Source organism: Amblyraja radiata, chromosome 27 (assembly GCF_010909765.2).
Source record: "Amblyraja radiata isolate CabotCenter1 chromosome 27, sAmbRad1.1.pri, whole genome shotgun sequence".
Taxonomy (NCBI): domain Eukaryota; kingdom Metazoa; phylum Chordata; class Chondrichthyes; order Rajiformes; family Rajidae; genus Amblyraja; species Amblyraja radiata.
The window spans coordinates 8,274,834-8,293,368 of record NC_045982.1 but is presented as its reverse complement, the minus strand read 5'-3'; the positions used below and the strand labels follow the sequence as shown (position 1 = coordinate 8,293,368).

At 46.1% G+C, this 18,535-nt stretch overlaps 1 protein-coding gene and 1 long non-coding RNA gene across 2 annotated transcripts in view; both read left to right on the top strand.

The window, feature by feature from the left end:
- Positions 1-15,857, top strand: part of LOC116988378 (platelet-activating factor acetylhydrolase 2, cytoplasmic-like) — a 32,149-nt gene extending 16,292 nt beyond the window's left edge. The window contains exons 7-11 of the mRNA XM_033045038.1: positions 4,024-4,137; positions 5,834-5,925; positions 8,245-8,415; positions 11,202-11,350; positions 12,902-15,857. Of these exons, the coding sequence (XP_032900929.1) occupies positions 4,024-4,137; positions 5,834-5,925; positions 8,245-8,415; positions 11,202-11,350; positions 12,902-12,987 (612 nt within the window). The 3' untranslated portion in view covers positions 12,988-15,857. The remainder of the gene's footprint in view (positions 1-4,023; positions 4,138-5,833; positions 5,926-8,244; positions 8,416-11,201; positions 11,351-12,901) is intronic.
- LOC116988384 overlaps positions 1-18,535 on the top strand; it is a 321,226-nt gene that overhangs the window by 206,294 nt on the left and 96,397 nt on the right. The window lies entirely within an intron of this gene.

Below are 18,535 nucleotides of genomic sequence, written 5' to 3'. Positions count from 1 at the left end.
CTTGCGTCCTTATGGCATCAACATTGAATTCTCCCAATTTGGCTAGCCCGTGCTGTCTCCTCCCCTTCCTTAACCCTCCAGCTGTCTCCTCCCACCCTCCCATCCGCCCGCCCTCGGGCTCCTCCTCCTCCTCCCCTTTTCCTTCTTTCTTTCCCCACCCCCCATCAGTCTGAAGAAGGGTTTCGGCCCGAAACGTCGCCTATTTCCTTCGCTCCATAGATGCTGCTGCACCCGCTGAGTTTCCCCAGCAATTGTGTGTACCCTCTAGTATTTGATTTTTGTGGAAAATCAAATTCCCATCTTGGGGAAAAAGGTTTCTGACTGTCTACCCAATCTAGACCTCTCATAAGTTGATATACTTCTGTCAGGTCTCCCTGCAATCTCCGGTGACCCAGAGAACACAATCCAAGTCTGTCCAATTTCCCTGGAGCTAATACCCCGTAAACGAGGCATCATTCTGGTAATCCTCCTCTGGACCCTTTCCAAAGCCTCCATATCCTTCCTGTAATGGGCGACTAGAACTGCTTGCAATAGTCCAAATGCAGCCTAAACAAAGTGCTATCATTGTGACTTACTGACTTGTACCCAATGCCCCGACCAACAGCATGAAAGCAAGCATACCACGTGCCTTCCTTACCGTCTCCGTACTCAACTCAAATGGAGCATGCTGAGAACAAGCAGATTCGCTAGATTTAAGAGTGAGAGGGATGGAGTTGTGTGGATAGAGATCAAAATTTGGCACAGGCACAAAGAATGAAGGGCTTTGTGTCCCTAATACTTAGCTGGAGGAAGGCTCTCTCAACCAATATGGAATTATGAACACTGGTAAAGAAATATTCACAGACAGTGGAGCGATGTTTTGGACGGTAGTCTGACTGACTGAAAGATGACAATTTTAATGAGGTCAAAAATAGAGTAACCCCACAATGACACAAATGTCTTTAATTAGTTTTGTTTGAGTTACTGCATGACATGTTAATTTTATGTTTTGCCTCTTTATTAAACCGTAGCTGTTTATTAAAGAGCCTTAACAGTTTAAAAAGCCATGGCTTTTTTTGAGTCTCCTTTGTCTGATGTTTAACATTATAAGTTCACGTGATCGGAGCAGAATTAGGCCATTCGGCCCAACAAGTCTACTCAATCAAGGCTGATCTCTCGGCCTCCTAACCCCATTCTCCTGCCTTTTCCCCGTAACCCCTGACACCTGAACAAGTCAAGAATCTTTCTATCACTGCCTTAAATATCCATAGACCTGGCCTCCACACACAGCTACCTGTGCCAATTAGTTCACGGATTCACCACCCTCTGACAGGCTTAAGGGCCTATCCCACTTGGGCATCATTTGCGCGTCATGCAGGTGAATCCCAAAATCCTGGGGCGCCGCGCGTCACTGCCACGTCACCACGCACCACGCGTCGTGCGTCGTGACGCGTAAATGATGTCACGTAAATGACCCTCAAATGACGCCCAAGTGAGACAGGCCCTTAAATAAATTCCTCCTCGTCTCCTTCCTAAAGGAACGTCCTTTAATTCTGAGATTATGACCTCTCCCACTAGTGGACACATCCTCTCCACATCCACGCAATCCAGACATTCCCTCTTACACTTTTTTTTTCTTCACCAGTGTAAATAGTTTTGTTGTATCTAACCTAACAAATCATTTGAACATTTGAAAATGTTCTATCCACTCAATGCTTGACGTTGTATATAAAAGAGAATATGAACTTGTTCATGCGACCAAGCATCAGAATTTAAGCCTTTTGGCATTTACACCATTCAAGTGAATGGTTTCAAACGGTTCAGTTCAATGTCCGTTCAGTTTAGTTTATTGTCACAAGTAGTGCATCTGGGATCGGAGACTGTAAGCTTGGGTATTCTACTCACTGACGAAGCACACTGTGACCCAATGGTTAACAAGGACGCCAGCAGTAGAGTTGCTGCCTTCCAGAACCAGAGACCCAGGTTCGATCCTGACTACGGGTGCTGTCTGTATGGAGTTTGTACGTTCTCCCCGTGACCCCATGGATTTTCTCCAAGAACTTGGGTTTGCTCCCACACTCCAAAGACGTAGATGTTTGTAGGTTGGCCAAAAGTGCTGGAGAAACTCAGCGGGTGCGGCAGCATCTATGGAGCGAAGGAAATAGGCAACGTTTCCGGCCGAAACCCTCCTTCAGACTGATGTAGGGTGGGGGGGGGGGGGGCGGGGTGAAGAAAGGAGATAGGAAGAGGAGGAGCCAGAGGGCTGAGAAGGGGAGGATACAGCAAGGGCTAGGTTAATTGGTTTGGTATAATTGTAAATTGTCCCTAGTGTGTGTACGATAGCATTAGTGCGCGGCGATAGTAGACGGCTCGGACTCAGTGGGCCGAAGGGCCTGTTTCGGCGTTGTATCTCTAAACTGAACTAAGGTGGAATCTATTGAACATTCTGCAACCCTGACACCTGGTGGCTGACTCCAATATTGCAGCAGAGCAATGAAACCCAGAGTAGATCTGCAATGAAAAAGGACGCTTTTCCTTAAGTTGTGTCACATTTAGAAAGGGTGGTCAACTCAGAAAGTATTTTGACACATTGGTCTTCATCAGTCAGAGTTTTGGGTATAGAGGTTGGGAGGTCATGTTGCAATTATATAAGATGTTGCTGAGGGCACATTTCGAGTATTTCGTTCGGTTTCGGGCACCATGTTACAGGAAAGATGTTGTCAAGCTGAAAAGGGTGCAGATGAGATTTTAGATTAGATTAGATTAAATATAATTTATTGCTACACAGCCAGGCTGGTGAAAATTTGGGTTGGCTGCAGCGATACAATAATAAAGAACACACAACCACAATAAAACTGTAACACAAACATCCACCACAGCATTCATCACTGTGGTGGAAGGCACAAAATTTGGCCAGTCCTCCTCCATTTCCCCCCCCCCCCCGTGGTCAGGACCAGAGTCCAGAGTCAGTCCAGGATCGGCTCTTCCTCACCGGAGACCGCGGCTTTAAGTTGTTGTAGGCCGCAGACCGGCGGTCAAGATTTACGAGGATGTTGCCAGGACTCGAGGGCCTGAGCTATAGGGAGAGGTTAGGCAGGCTAGGACTATTCCTTGGTACGCAGGAAGATGAGGGCGGCGGGTGATCTTACAAAGATGGGCAAAATCATGAGAGGAATAGATTGGGTAAACGCACAGAGTCTCTTGCCCAGAGTAGGAGAATTAAGAACCTGAGGACATAGGTTTAAGGTGAGGGGGGAGGGAGGGGGGGGGGGGGGGGGGGGGGGGGGGGGGGGGGGGGGGGGGGGGGGGGGGGGGGGGGGGGGATTTAATAGAAGATTTAAAGGGGTAACTTTTTTTTTTTACACAAAGGGTGATGGGTGTATGTAACAATCTGCTGGAGAAGGTAGTTGAGGCCGTTATTATCACATTTCGACAATTACATGGGTAGGATAGGTTTGGAGGGATAAGGGTGGAAAAACAGGCAATTGGGACTAGTGTAGTTGGGACATGTTAGTCGGTGTGGGGAAGTTGGGCCGAAGTGCCTATTACCACACTGTATCGCTCTGTGACACAAAATGCTGGAATAACTCAGCGGGTCAGGCAGCATCTCTGGAGAACATGGATAGGTGACGTTTCGGGTCGGGGCCCTTCTTCAGATCGGCAATCGTTCAGAATGGAAAGCCACTATTGAATCCCATTCCTTTCATCCTCTGAGCAATTGATCAATAATTTTCAAAGGAGGTATAATTTCCTACAAACGGCATTTTATCCTTGTGGATGTGCAATGCTCAATTCTCATCTCCGTATAGCCGCGGAACAAGGAACTGTACAGCTGAAGGCTAAGTTAAATGCCTGGTCCATTACACCTCCATTGATATTCACTGAGATCCTTCCTTGCCTTTTATACCAACACACAAGCTTTTATTGATCAATGCAGCCAGATACCCAAATCTGCAGTTTCTAAGCACTCGCTGTTAGTAAAATATTAAAGCTCTATATCAAAATCAATTAACCCTTGTTGTTTTTGCTCCCTCCCTCTCACAGCTGCGACAGCGAGTGCAGGAATGTAGCCAGGTCTTGAACCTTCTTACCGATATCAACCAGGGGAAGTCCGTCAACAACGCCTTTGTCGGTAACTTGTGCCCCTCCGTTCTGAAGGTGGGTACGTCAAGAGGTGTGTGCGCCACATCTAGACACAACATTGGCAACGCTGTCCCAGTACAAACATTTATGTGAAGTGTGCGATTGTTGTGTAATGGAGGAAAAATGACTGTGGATGCAGAAATTACGACAAATTAAATTGTTTCTTTAAGTAATAATACAATAATAATTAATTAATAATATTGATTAATAAGGGTGGCGCAGCAGTAGGGTTGCTGCCTTCCTGCGCTTACGGAGCCAGAGACCCGGGTTCGATCCCGGCTACGGGTGCTTGTCTGTAGGGAGTTTGTACGTTCTCCGCGTGACCGCATGGGTTTTCTCTGAGATCTTCGGTTTCCTCCAGCTCTCCAAAGATGTACAGGTTAGGTGGTTGATTGGCTTGGTATAAATGTAAAATCATCCCGAGTGTGTGTAGGATAGTGTTAATGTGCAGGGATCGCTGGTCCGTGTGGACTCGGTGTTCCGAAGGGCCTGGTTCCGCGCTGTTTCTCTAGAAAACTAATATTGTAAACTAGTATTTAAACTGGAGTCAATGGGAGTCTGGAGTAAACTCCTTCCCTGGTTGGAATCATTCCTCACACAAAGAATGTCAAGTGGCTTTCACGCCACACCAATGCTGGGAAATGGTGATATCCAACAAGAGAAAATCTAGTTATCATCCCTTGACATGCAGAACATTGCCTTCCTTTGAAAAAGTGCCATGGACTAACTTGTGACTTCCAGAGACGCATAGGGGACCTTATCTTAACTTTTCATCCAACATCTTGGACTGTGCAAGTCTCTCTCATCGCCAAGGTGGACGTTGGACCCACAACCTCCTTACCCAGAAGTTAGAGTGTGGCCCGTTAGAACTGAGAGTTGGTTCAGTTGAAACTTGGGGGTGCAGTCAATTAAGAGCTTTTAAATTGGGAGGAAGGTGTTAGGCTGCTGGGACTTTGAGTGGATATAAAGTGCTGGAGTAACTCAGCGGGTCAGGCAGCATCCCTGGAGAATAGACACAAAAAGCTGGAGTAACTCAGTGGGTCAGGCAGCATCTCTGGAGAAAAGGAATAGGTGACGTTTTGGGTCGAGACCTTTCTTCAGACTTAGAGTCGGGGGAAAGGGAAACGAGAGATATAAACGGTGATCTGGAGAGAGATATAGAACAAATTAATTAAAGATATGCAAACAAAGTAAGGAAGATAAAGTAAACAGAATCATTTTTAATTGTGGGCTAGGCTAGGTGAAAACGAGTTGCAAACAATGAGATTCAACAAGACGACTTTAGATCTAGTACAACGATTTGAGTGGGAGAGGGAGGGGATGCAAGGGTTACTTAAGGTTAGATACATCAATATACCGCTGGGTTGTGAGCTGGTGAACATGGATAGGTGATGTTTCATGTCGGGTTCCTTCTTTGAATCTGCTTGCGACTTCAGCACTGTAATACGTTGTATGATGTTTTGCAACAAGATCTAGACAATGGCAGAGATTTAGATTGATGAATATTGTGGGCCCATTTTCATTTTAACATGTGTTCCCATAATAAGGACCATGGTAACCATTGCAATACATTCAACCGCAGTTCCATCTCGTGGCTGATTTGAGCTCTTCCAGTAGGGAATGATTGGGGACTGCATCGGTGTCCTTCACTCACTGCAACAGATGGAGTTGTATTACTGAGAATTTGAGGTGCTGTTTTGTGTTACTGCAGGACTGTATAGATCTACAGAGGGTTGCAATGATGGGCCATTCCTTTGGAGGTTCCACTTCAGTCCAAGTTGTTGCCGAGGATCCACGTTTCCGGTATGTAGGGAGCTTTGGTTTCTGCTAGGAGTGTTTAATTCATCGGTTCATAAGTCACGGGAACGGAGTCAAGCCATTCGGCCCATCAAGTCTACTCTGTCGTGCAATCATGGCTGATCTATCTTTCCTCTCAGCCCCATTCTCCTGCCTTCTCCCTATAATCCCTGACACTTTTACTAATCAAGAACCTATCAATCTCCACCTTAATATCCATTGACGGCCTCCACTGCCTTCTGTGGCAATGAATTCCACCGATTCACCACCCTCTAACTACAGAAATTCCTCCTCATCTCCTTACTAAAGGTCTGTCCTTTTATTCTGAAGCTATGGACCCTTGTCCTAGACTCTCCCACTGGTGGAAACATCCTCTCCCCATCCACCCTATTCAGGCGAAAGACGTACAGGTTTTAAGAGTCAAGAGTGTTTTATTGTCATATGTCCCAGATAGAACAATGAAATTCTTACTTGCTGCAGCACAACAGAATATGTAAACATAATATGACATTGGTTGGTGGCAGCGGCTCGACTACAGTCGTTCTTCTTTTTTTTTATTTTTGTCTTGTTAAATGTATGTTTTGAGCTTAAATTTTATTATTTTTTAGCTGTGTATATGTGGGGGGTGGATGTGGGGGAAAGCGTTTAATCTCTTCCCTGTATGGGGACCCGACTTTTTCCCTGTCGGGTCTCCGGTGTCGGTGGGCCTAACATCGAGGAGCCGGCGGCGGCCTCCGTCCGGGACCAACCTGAGGGCTCCAGTCACGGAGCCTGCGGACCTGACATCGCGGACCTGGCCGACTTCAGAGCGGGGAGAGCTGTGGTGGCGCGCGGCTGCGACCCGACTTTGGAGCTTCGGAAGCTCCGGCTGCAGACCCGGTGGACGGGAACATCGGGAGCTCGCAGGTCCCTGGTGGAAGACGGCTTTTCGGAGCTCCCGCAACGGCAGCTTCTCCCGCTGGAATAGCGGGGTTGAAAGGACACGGAGCGTGGTCTAACATCGCCCGGTGCGGGTTAGTGGCCACGGGGACTTACCATCGTCATCGGGGGCTCTAACATCGGATCCCCAGTTCGCCTAGACGCTGCAGTTGGACTGCTGGACCGCTGGTTGGCCTGCTTGACCCGCGGGGTTTAAAGGACACGGAGCTGGGGCCTAACATCACCCGGCGTGTAGCTAAATGGCCACAGGACTTACCATCCTACCAAGCGGGGGGGGCTTTAGTCCCAGTTCGCCTCGATGCTGCAGTTGGACCGCGGTAGAAGAACAAAGGGAATAGATAAGACTTTGCCTTCCATCACAGTGAGGGGGTGTTGGAGACTCACGGTTATGGATGTTTATGTAAACTGTGTTAAGTGTGGTCTTGGTTTTTTTTGTAATGTAAAAAACTGTAGTAAATGTAATTTCGTTCAAACCTAGGTTTGAATGACAATAAATAGCATTCCAAATGACAAATGAGAAAGAGAACAGAAAAGCTAATTGTGAATATATACACATACTCACAACATATATATATGGATGTTACAGTTTTCAGGTTAATTTGCTTGGTATAATTGTAAATTGGCCCTAGTGTGTGTAGGAGAGAGCATGCTGACCGGTTGCATCGTGGCTTGGTTCGGCAATTTGAGCGCCCTGGAGAGGAAAAGACTACAACAGAAAAGACTACAAACAGTAGTAAACACTGCCCAGTCCATCATCGGCTCTGACCTTCCTTCCATCGAGGGGATTTATCGCAGTCGCTGCCTCAAAAAGGCTGGCAGTATCATCAAAGACCCACACCATCCTGGCCACACACTCATCTCCCTGCTACCTTCAGGTAGAAGGTGCAGGAGCCTGAAGACTGCAACAACCAGGTTCAGGAATAGCTACTTCCCCACAGCCATCAGGCTATTAAACCTGGCTCGGACGAAACTCTGATTATTAATAACCCATTATCTGTTATTTGCACTTTATCAGTTTATTTATCCATGTGTGTGTATATATTTATATTATGGTATATGGACACACTGATCTGCTCTGTAGTAAATGCCTACTATGTTCTGTGTGCTGAAGCAAAGCAAGAATTTCATTGTCCTATACAGGGACACATGACAATAAACTCACTTGAATTTGAACTAGGACAGCGTTAGTGTGCGGGGATTGCTGGTCGGTGCGGACACTGTGGGCCAAAGGGCCCGTTTCCATGCTGTATCTCTAACCTTAACTGAACTAAACTTGCAGTTAGACTGCCTTGTGTATAACTGGACATTCTGCTCAATAGATCCACCTCCAGTATCTCACCAAATCATCTCAACCCTGCTCCTTCTAAGTGCATTTCTTCCCTGCAGGTGTGCAGTGGCTCTGGATAGCTGGATGTTGCCACTGTCGGAAGAGATGTATTCCAAGGATCCCGGTACTGTGTTTTTCATTAACTCTGAAAAGTTCCAGACGGAAGAAACCATTAGCAAGATGAAGCGGCTGCAGTCCTGGAACAACAAGATCAAGATTATCACCATATTGTAAGTACAGAGAGGTGAAATGTCCGGGCTGCATGCTATTGAAATATTCCAGTAGAGATTTTTTGCTGTACCAAAGATAGACACAAAATGCTGGAGTAATGCAGTGGGTCAGGCAGCATCTCTGGAGAGAAGGAATAGGTGACGTTTTGGGTCGACCCAAAATGTCACCTATTCCTTTTCACCAGCATGTTCTCCAGGGATGCTGCCTGACCTGCCGAGTTACCCCAGCATTTTGTGTCTTTTACAATTAGAGTTGGCTCTCTAACGTGTAAAGTTGAGGAACAGTTTTCATTGCCTGGCGGTGGAGGCCGGTTCTCTGGATACTTTCAAGAGAGAGCTAGATAGGGCTCTCGAAGATAGCGGAGTCAGGGGATATGGGGAGAAGGCAGGAACGGGGTAATGATTGTGGATAATCAGTGCTGGCTTGAAGGGCCGAATGGCCTACTCCTGCACCTATTGTCTATTGTCACCCAACAGATTATTTGGGACGACAGATGGCACAATGGGCTAAGTGTTCGACTGGCAACCGGAAGGTAGCCGGTTCGAATCCCGCTTGGAGTGCATACTGTCGTTGTGTCCTTGGGCAAGACACTTCACCCACCTTTGCCTGTGTGTGAATGTGTGTGAGTGATTGGTGGTGGTCGGAGGGGCCGTAGGCGCAGATTGGCAGCCACGCTTCCGTCAGTCTGCCCCAGGGCAGCTGTGGCTACAGAAGTAGCTTACCACCACCGAGTGTGACTGAGGAGTGTATGAATAATGCGATGTAAAGCGCCTTGAGTATTAGAAAGGCGCTATATAAATCCCATCCATTATTATTATTATTAGATTATGAAAATCTGAAACTTCCCCTTCTTCAAAAGGCTGCAGGTTCTCAAAGGGTAACTGAAGATTTTCAAGACTCCGTGCAACAGCTTTATATTTGATGATGCAGAGCAATTTAATAGAGCTGGAGTTCAAATCGATCACGGGCTGGATAAATGACACACGTTTCTTAATGATGTTCTCCGGCTCCTAATATTCCAGCGTAACTATAATTCTCTCAAAAAATCTATGCTGCTAAGTCAATTCCCTAATGGGCGACATTGCAGTCTTGTACGTCTGAGTTAGCGGATAAAACATTAAATCAATGTCCTATCAACCAACTCTCCAGCTTGGTGTAAGAGGACCCATAAACTATTCGAGAAGTCTCCCGGTCAATATCCATTCCTCAAATCAGCATCAGAAAATCAAATTATCTAGTCATTATCTCATTCCTGAGAGCAGTTTGGCTGACATCCCCTGCATTATTATGAGTATACCTCACAAGTACTCCAGTGCTCTGTGCTCTCCAGATTTCAGAAGGTGTTTTATTTTAAATGTTTCTTCTTCCTCTGCTGGTCCCAACCTCCAATATTCCGACTTGCTCCGACTATCATTCCAGTGGCAGCATTATTTACCACAAAAGAGGACAATGAATCAGCTTCCAGCTTTGTTCACAAATTGGTACCTGTACCACCCTAACAAATTATAGTCAGTTCAAATTGCTTTCATGTTACAATTGATCCAATTGCTCCGACTACTCCCTATCCCGGGCATCTTGCCAAGCAGTGCACTCTTTCCAATTCTGGCCTCCTGTGTACCTGAGATTTTCATTCACTGAAAGCTCTATATTTAAGAGGGAGTTAGATGTGGCCCTTGTGGCTAAAGGGATCAGGGGGTATGGAGAGAAGGCAGGTACAGGATACTGAGTTGGATGATCAGCCATGATCATATTGAATGGCGGTGCAGGCTCGAAGGGCCGAATGGCCTACTCCTGCACCTAATTTCTATGTTTCTATCTTCGGAGCTCGGGGTCAGGACAGTTGGAATTCCCCTCCCAAGCTTTTCTGTCCCTCGACTGTAAGACTGTCTGTACAAGATAACTTTGAGAAAGCTTTTAGTCATCTTTCCTTTGACTTCCTCGCTTGGGTTAATGTTAAGCATTATGGAGATGATCAATTTGGGCGAGTTCTGCACCACAAGGAAGGGTTCCACTAGGAAGGGAGCAGACCAGTCAGAAGAGGAGAAACGCCTGCACAAAGTATGATAGGATTGAGGATAAGGATTTAATTCAATCACAATCGCAATCAATCACACTAATACTTTATTAGCCAAGTATGCTTTGCAACATATGAGGAATTTCATTTGCCAAGTCAGTCATACAAATAAAAAGCAACGGAACACTCAAAATACATATTAACATAAACATCCACCACAGTGACTCCTCCACATTCCTCACTGTGATGGAAAGCAAAAGAAAAAGTTCAGGTCTCTTCCCTTCTTTGTTCTCCCGCGGTTGGGGGCCTCTAGTGCTTCATTGACGGGGCGATCTTGACCCCCCGTAGCCGGCAGCGTTTGGGCCCTCCGCATCGGGGCGATCAGCTCCCGCATCGGGGGGATGTCAGCTTGTAAAACGCACTAAAACATTTTTTAAAGAAGAAAAACCAGACAGACTGTTGGCGGGGCTGCCAATCGTGTGGCTCAGACCTGCAATAATGTAAATACCATCTACTACCTCGAGAGATGATTCAGATGCTCATGCTGTGACTGTTCTGTGAATAAACACAACAGCAATTTATATCCATTGAGATAAGCAGTAGCGTTTGGTGATAAGACAATTAAATGCACTTGTAGAGAGATGGCTGATAGTAATGGTTTGGAGTTGGCATTTGTCAAGGAGAACGTGGACTTCTAGGCGTCTGGACCATTGTACTGTTGACGGAGGTGCTTATACTCACGGTAATTGCTCCATTGGTACTTGTTTTCAGGGGGTCAGTACATCAGAGCATGACGGACTTCACGTTGCTGACTGGAAATTTGCTCAGCTTGGCATTTGAGACCAAGGGAACCATCGATCCTCAGGAGGGTCTTGAAATCATCCAGAAAGCAACATTGGCCTTCCTGCAAAGACACCTAGGTAAGGTCCGACAGTATCATGAGCTACATTAAACCCATCATGTATGCGCCTGGCTTTTAAAAGAGCTGTCAAAGCGTTCCCCGCTTATTTTCCCAGATCTTCCCAGTTTTATTCCCCTTTGAAAGACACGGTTGATTCTGCCTCTTCAGGCTGAGCTTTTCAGACCGTGATAACACGCGAGCGAGAACAAACTCTCCCGATTGCCTCACTGCTCTGCTGTTGTCGTGTTGTTTATTCATTTGTGGGGAAAGGGTTTTGCTGGTGGGTATTGGGCGCCATCGTTGTTGATGAAGCCTTCATTTGCTGCCCATTCTCCAATGCCCTTGGGAATAGTTGTAGCCATCTCCAAGAGCCGCCTGCAGTCTCGACAGTGAAGATGCCTGGGACGGCAGGCACGGTGGCGCAGCGGTAGAGTTGCTGCCTTGCAGCGCCAGAAAGACCCGGGTTCGATCCCGACTAGGGGTGCCTGTCTGTACGGAGTTTGTTCGTTCTCCCCGTGACCTGCGTGCGTTTTCTCCGAGATCTTTTGTTTTCTCCCACACTCAAGACTTACAGGTATGTAGGTTTATTGGGTTGGCGTATGTGTAAATTGTCCCTAGTGTGTGTAGGATGGTGCTAGTGTGTGGGGTTCACTGGTCGGCATGGACTCGGTGGGCCGAAGGGCCTGTTTCCGCACTGTGTCTCTAAACCAGACTAAACGTAAAAAATGCTGGGTTGGAGTCCCAGTTGCGGGTCCAGTGATGATTAAGGATGGGTGGTATATTTCCTGGACAGAATGACATGTGGATCGGAAGGGGGCTTGTGGTAGAGGCGTTACCTTGCACCCACTGCTCGTTTCCTCTTTTAGTGAAAGAGCTTGCAGATTTGGAAGTTTTAGCCCCGCAAGTCCGCACCGACCAGTGATCCCTGCACACTAACTGTATCCTACACACACTATGGACAATTTACAATTATACCAAGCCAATTAACCTACAAACCTGTACGTCTTTGGGGTGTGGGAGGAAACCGAAGCACCTGGGGAAAACCCACAGGGTCACGCTGAAAACGTACAAACTCCGTACAGACAGCGCCCATAGTCGGGATCGAACCTGGGTCTCTGGCACCGTAAGGCAGCAACTCTACCGCTGCGCCACCGTGCCGCTCCTAGTTGCCACTGCTTCAAAATCCTCGCAGTTTCGCAGCAGCATGAGTGAACTTACACCACTGAGAATCGGGAAAGGCAAAACATCCTGGCTTCATCAGCAACGCCTGTGTTCTGAGACTCTGAGTTTATTTAAGAAATGTCCTCGCTCAGCTTGGTGATCAGTGACATCTAGAGGTCAGTGCTGGAAGTGGATGTCACCATGAGCAGGGTGTCTGAAGAAGGGCCTCGACCTGAAACGTCACCTATTCCTCTTCTCCAGAGATGCCGTCTGACCCGCTGATTTACCCCAGCTTTTTGTGTCTATCTTCGTCATTCACCTTGCTTCCGACTAAGCCTGACAAAGCGAGAGAAACAGTTAGAAATTACATTGGTAAAATTATTGACCACTTTCTGATTTTAATTTTTAGATCTACCAAAGGATTTTAATCAATGGGACGCTCTTGTGGAAGGAGAAGGTGACCATATCGTTTCCGGGTCTCCCCCTTTGACTTAAAGGCGTGGGGCCTTTAACAGAGCATGCAACTGGTTCCTTCGTGTGAAGTCTGAATGGAGGCTGACTGCATGAGTGTGATTAGGTTGCATGCAGAGCGCTGCACTTTTTTTCCTCTGCCTATTCCCGTCCTTACCAGCAGGGTCCTTTTCAACTGCTTACTGATTGACTGAAGAGCTCCTCAAATTGCGATGTGGGTTCTGACTCCAGCCATATAGTGTCTGAAGAGACCTGCGCTTTACTGCACATCTGCTCCAAAAATACTGCAAGCAGCCACATCGACCTCGCAAAAAACCTAATCTCTGTCAATGTGAACAATTCTTTTCCAATTAATACATGCAGACATTCATCTCCATCTTGTCTGCTACATGGTGGGATGCAAGCATGACCTTCGCCAACAATGGTTCAATGGCACTTTATCATCATATGTACCAAGATACAATGGAATTCCTTGTTTATCATCATTTCAGTAAAGTCATACTATACATGAGTGCAGTCATGAATAACGACTACAGCACCATGAATATTAATGCAAGAATATTATGTATATTAGACTTCACTGAGGAAGTACATAGGAATCGCCAAATTTCTGATGCCACTTATTCCCTTCAAGTTTCAAGTTCTAAATCACAATTAAAACACAAAAATACTTGTACTGTAACACCAGGATAAGCGCTCAACCCAGAAAACCAAGTCCAAAGCCAAAGTACTATCTACGACGTCTTCAAGAGAGAGTTAGAAACAGCTCTTGGGGCTAACAGAATCAAGGGATATGGGGAGAAAGCAGGAACAGGGTGCTGATTCTGGATGATCAGCCACGATCATATTGAATGGTAGTGCCGGCTCAAAGGGCCGAATGGCCTGCCACGGCACCTATTTTATTCATGTTTCTAACTTATTATACAAAGTTACTCTAAGGACAATAACTGACTCCATACACAATAATCAGCTACCTATATGTTAACAAGCACTTTTTTTTAAACTGATCGTGTAGTTGCAAGTATATCTTTAGGGTCATAAGGTGGGCACCTCCCTTCACTGGGGTTTCATTGCATTAACAGTATAGTGTCTGACTTTGGCCTTAAAGACCAGGGGTTCCTAACCTTTTTTGCCCTGTTTACCCCTGGCAACCTTAATAGCACATAACAATGTTATTTCACTTATTTATGAACAACTAATGATGAACAGATACCAGAACCAAACACAGTCAGTCAATGAGAGAAAATATGTATAAATCCAGAATCAACAAATTTACCCCCTGGGTAGGTGAAATGTACTCCCTGGGGGTAAATGTACCCCAGACTGGGAACCCTTGACCTAGATAGACACTTGGAAGCATAGGCTGGGAACCCTTGACCTAGATAGACACTTGGAAGCATTGGGAGGTACCACTGTTGCACCAAAACCTTCCAGATCCACTGGCAGGATAAACAAACCAGCGACTGCCACGTCTCCCAGAGCAGATTGATCCACTGGCAAGACTTCTATGGATGAGGAATTTGTAGATCCAAAAGGATTGCTTCTTAACCCAATGTGTAATAGAACATACCTGAAATAGATTACTTTAGAATTGATCATGTTAATGAGGGAGGATTAACAAAAGATCGTGTAGCTAGGTAAACTCTGGAAGTAATGATTGCTATCAATGTACAAGAGGTGAACAGCCCAGTCTGAAACCAATATTCTGGCCTTAAGTATGGGTAATTGTATACGTCTGAAGGAAGAGTTTTTCTGAAGTTGATGGGTGCTTTAGATGCTCAAAGGGGTCTGGGTGTGCATGTACAAAATTCATTCAATGTGAAAATGCAGGGGAACAAATGATTTGGAAGGCAAATAGTGAGTTAGCTATTATAATAAGATTGGACCATCGCCCATGGACGCCTAATTACTATTGGTTCAGCCCTTGTTGAGGGTACACCTGGAGTGTTGTACACAATATTGATTTTCTTACCTAAGAGAGGATGCACTTGCCATAGAGAGAGTGCAGTGAAGGTTCACTTAGAGTGGTACATCTATGAAACAGGCACTTTGGCCCACTGTCAGAAGTTCATAGGAGACATTTGACCCGAGGTCATAGCCCCATCGAGACCACTCTGCCATTCAATCATGGCTGATCTGGCTGCACCAACCATCGATTGCCTGACCGTTTGTTGGATTGGTTCCAGATATGGTGGCTTTTACTATTTGAAGAGAGAGAGAGAGAGAGAGCGCACTTTTGAAGAAGGAGAGAAAATGGGCTTTTTCGGATTCGGAAGCATGAGAGGTGATCTGATCGAAAGTGTCAAAATTCACAACAGGGCTGGATGGCGGGAGGATGTTTTCTCTGGCTGAGAGATCTAGAACCAAGAGTCACAGTTTCAGAAGAAGGGTTTCGACCCGAAACGTTGCCTATTTCCTTCGCTCCATAGATGCTGCCTCACCCGCTGCGTTTCTCCAGCATTTTTATCCACCGTCACAGTTTCAGAGTAAGGACAGAGACAAGGAGATATTTCTCTGTTGAGAAAGACGAATCCTTGGAATTCTCCACACTAGAGACCTGTGGAAACTTGTGTGTTCAACACAGCAATAGATTGCAGGATACAGGAACCTTTAATGTATGTCCTCGATGGAAAGTGCATCCTTTCTTCAATATTAAGAGAATTAAGGGATATGATGATAGTGGAGGAAAATGGCGCAAAGGTGGAACAGCCATGATGGTGGTGTGGGCTCCAAGGGCCACATGGTCTACTCCAGCTCCTAGTTCATATGTCCCAATGCAGTGGGAGCAAGGTTCTCCCATTTCACTAACTGGGACAGGATTGTGAAGTATGACGTCCTATATATAATTGTAAATCCTTCTTACAATTTAATTAAATGTGAATTCAAACAAGAAATTAAGGTTGGATATGTTTTTATGCTTTTAAACTTGGAGGATAATTGTCTTCAAGGACTGGTCTCTGCTTTGATTTGTTTGCTTGTTGTTAGTGAAGACAAGGTGGAGAATGAAGGGATTTGATGCCTGATCCCAGATTGGAGATGAGTGGCTTCTTCACTGACTCTACACACAGTATTAAACTTGAAAGTCAGTCACAGTCTGCGGAATTAGTGTCACTTGAAAGGAAGGACTCTCATTTGTTTATACAGCCTCGGGATGTCCCAATGGCATTGCTGCCAGTGAAGGTCTTTGTGAAGCTGCTGCAGTTTAGCAAGTGAGACAGCCAGCTTGCTGCAGCTGAGATGCTGATGATGATAAGATCATCTGCGCAGGTGATGTTGAAGTCTAACTTGCTGTAGTTTCATACAACCATATGACCTTTTACAGTCAGCCCGAGAAACTTCTTGCCCTGAAAGGTATTACTGAACCCATTGCTTTACGGGAATTCCGTAGCTTTCCTGACTTTTATTAATTTGTATTCAGTGAAATGAGCCAGTGGGATTTCATTTGGGGTTTTTGAACATTCCTGGCAAGGCTGGAAGTTATTATCTATCATCGGTAACCGGGCGAAGGCATTTGCTGAACGCGTTGTTGATTTTGATAATTGGGTGAATAGATGCTTCGCAAGGGTAAATTGTCTCAAATGCTTGACAATGAACCAATGCAAAGGATGTCCCAGGGGAGATGGTGGGGAGGGAAGATTGTGTGTTCATTGAGCCTGATCCCATGGCTTCAAGCATTGTGCCCAAAGGGGTTTGGATAGAATCACGGATGTGCGTGTCATCCCTTCACTTACAACCACTGGGACTTGACAATGGCGCCAAACTGGCGACTCTGTAGACTTCAGTCTGAAGAAGTGTCTCAACCCGAAACGTTGCCTATTGATCAGTCTGAAGAAGGGTCTCGACCCGAGACGTCACCCATTCCTTCTCTCCAGAGTTGCTGCCTGTCCCGCTGAGTTACTCCAGCATTTTGTGTCTATCTTCGATTTAAACCAGCATCTGCAGTTCTTTCCCACAGACTCTGTATACTGTCTCAGTGTACTACTGCTGTACACTTGTACTGTATCTAAGATGCTTCTCTAACATGTATCTCAGTGCTTATGTGTAATGATACTTGTACTGAACTGTGTACAAAAATGAATTTCACTGTACATGTGACAAATAAATACCATACCATACATCAGGATGAAAGAGCATTCTATACATTGCCAGTTATGGTGAGGAAGTGGAGGGGCGGAGCGAGGAGCTAGTAGTGAGGAGAAATCTTCAGGGAATTCCCGAAGGAACTCAGTTTCAGTTTAGTTTATTGTCATGTGTACCGAGGTACAGTGAAAATCTTTTGTTGTCTGCTATCCAGTCAGCGGAAAGACAATACATGATTACACTCGAGCATTTACAGTGTATAGATACATGATAAGGGGTTGACGTTAGCCAGCAGAGTCCGATCAAGGATAGTCCAAAGGTGACTAAAGAGGTAGACCATAGTTCAGCACTGCAGGGCAGAAAGGGAGTTCGATTCCGGTAGACAGTAGGTGTAGGAGTAGGCCATTTGGCCCTTCGAGCCAGCACCGCCAATCAATGTGATCATGGCTGATCATCCCCAATCAGTACCCCATTCCTGCCTTCTCCCCATATCCCCTGACTCCGCTATTTTTAAGAGCCCTATCTAGCTCTCTCTTGAAAGTATCCAGAGAACCTGCCTCCACCGGCAGTTGTGGCTGCGATTGGCAGTGTAATAGTTGAATTATGTAAGTGCTGAGCTGTGAAGCTCCACAGCCAGCCTGTGGGATGATGGGGGAGGTCAACAAGGCAAAGAAAGTATTTGTGATTGTAGCCACAAAGTTTCAGTGACTAAAGAGGATTAGGTGGCCGCTTATCACGTTGCTGTTTATAGGACCTTGTGTATAACTATACCTCACAACCTTCCTTCCTACGCACTAAGTACTGTTACTTCAATTACTTGTTTGGATTTAGTGTTGTTTTCTGTGCTGGCTGATCTCAGTGGGGAGAGAGGAAATTGGTCTGAGATTGTGGTTGCTTCACTGAGTTGAGTTATCACTACTGACATTGCTTTCAACTGAGGGCAGAGGTAGACTTGGTGATACAAGTCCACCACTGTTTTTACCGGCAACTGGTAGTCCGGCGCCTGCTTTGATCGGACAAAATTTCACGAGAGCGCACTTGAAATTTCCCCCCCTCCCCGGAAGTCTCCTGAAAAATGTGGTGCCTCGGTCGGGTGAGGTGGCCGATCGGGACCTCTGCAACCGATTGACAGGTCAAATTTGCCCCCCTGTGTCCAAGGCTCTGGAACTACAGCCCAGCCAGAACCAGCAGATCCTTTCCCATAGCCGACTTCCAAGGCCGACTTTCTGGGCTGGAATCTCATCCCCTCGCCAGCCTATACGGATCGTTCCAGTACTGTTGGACTCTTGGAGGCCGCGACCTCTGCTGGTCCGGCAAAATGGTCCAAATGATCCAGAAAGCCTGGAACCAAGTGTACCGGAAAACAAGCGGTGGGCCTGTAACGTAACTCGTGGTTGGAAAACCCTGCAGAGGCTTAAAAGTCTAGCTTCACAGGAGGACAATGCATCATTTAGGTGAACTACTGAATTAGCTGACTGCGCAACCAAAGCTT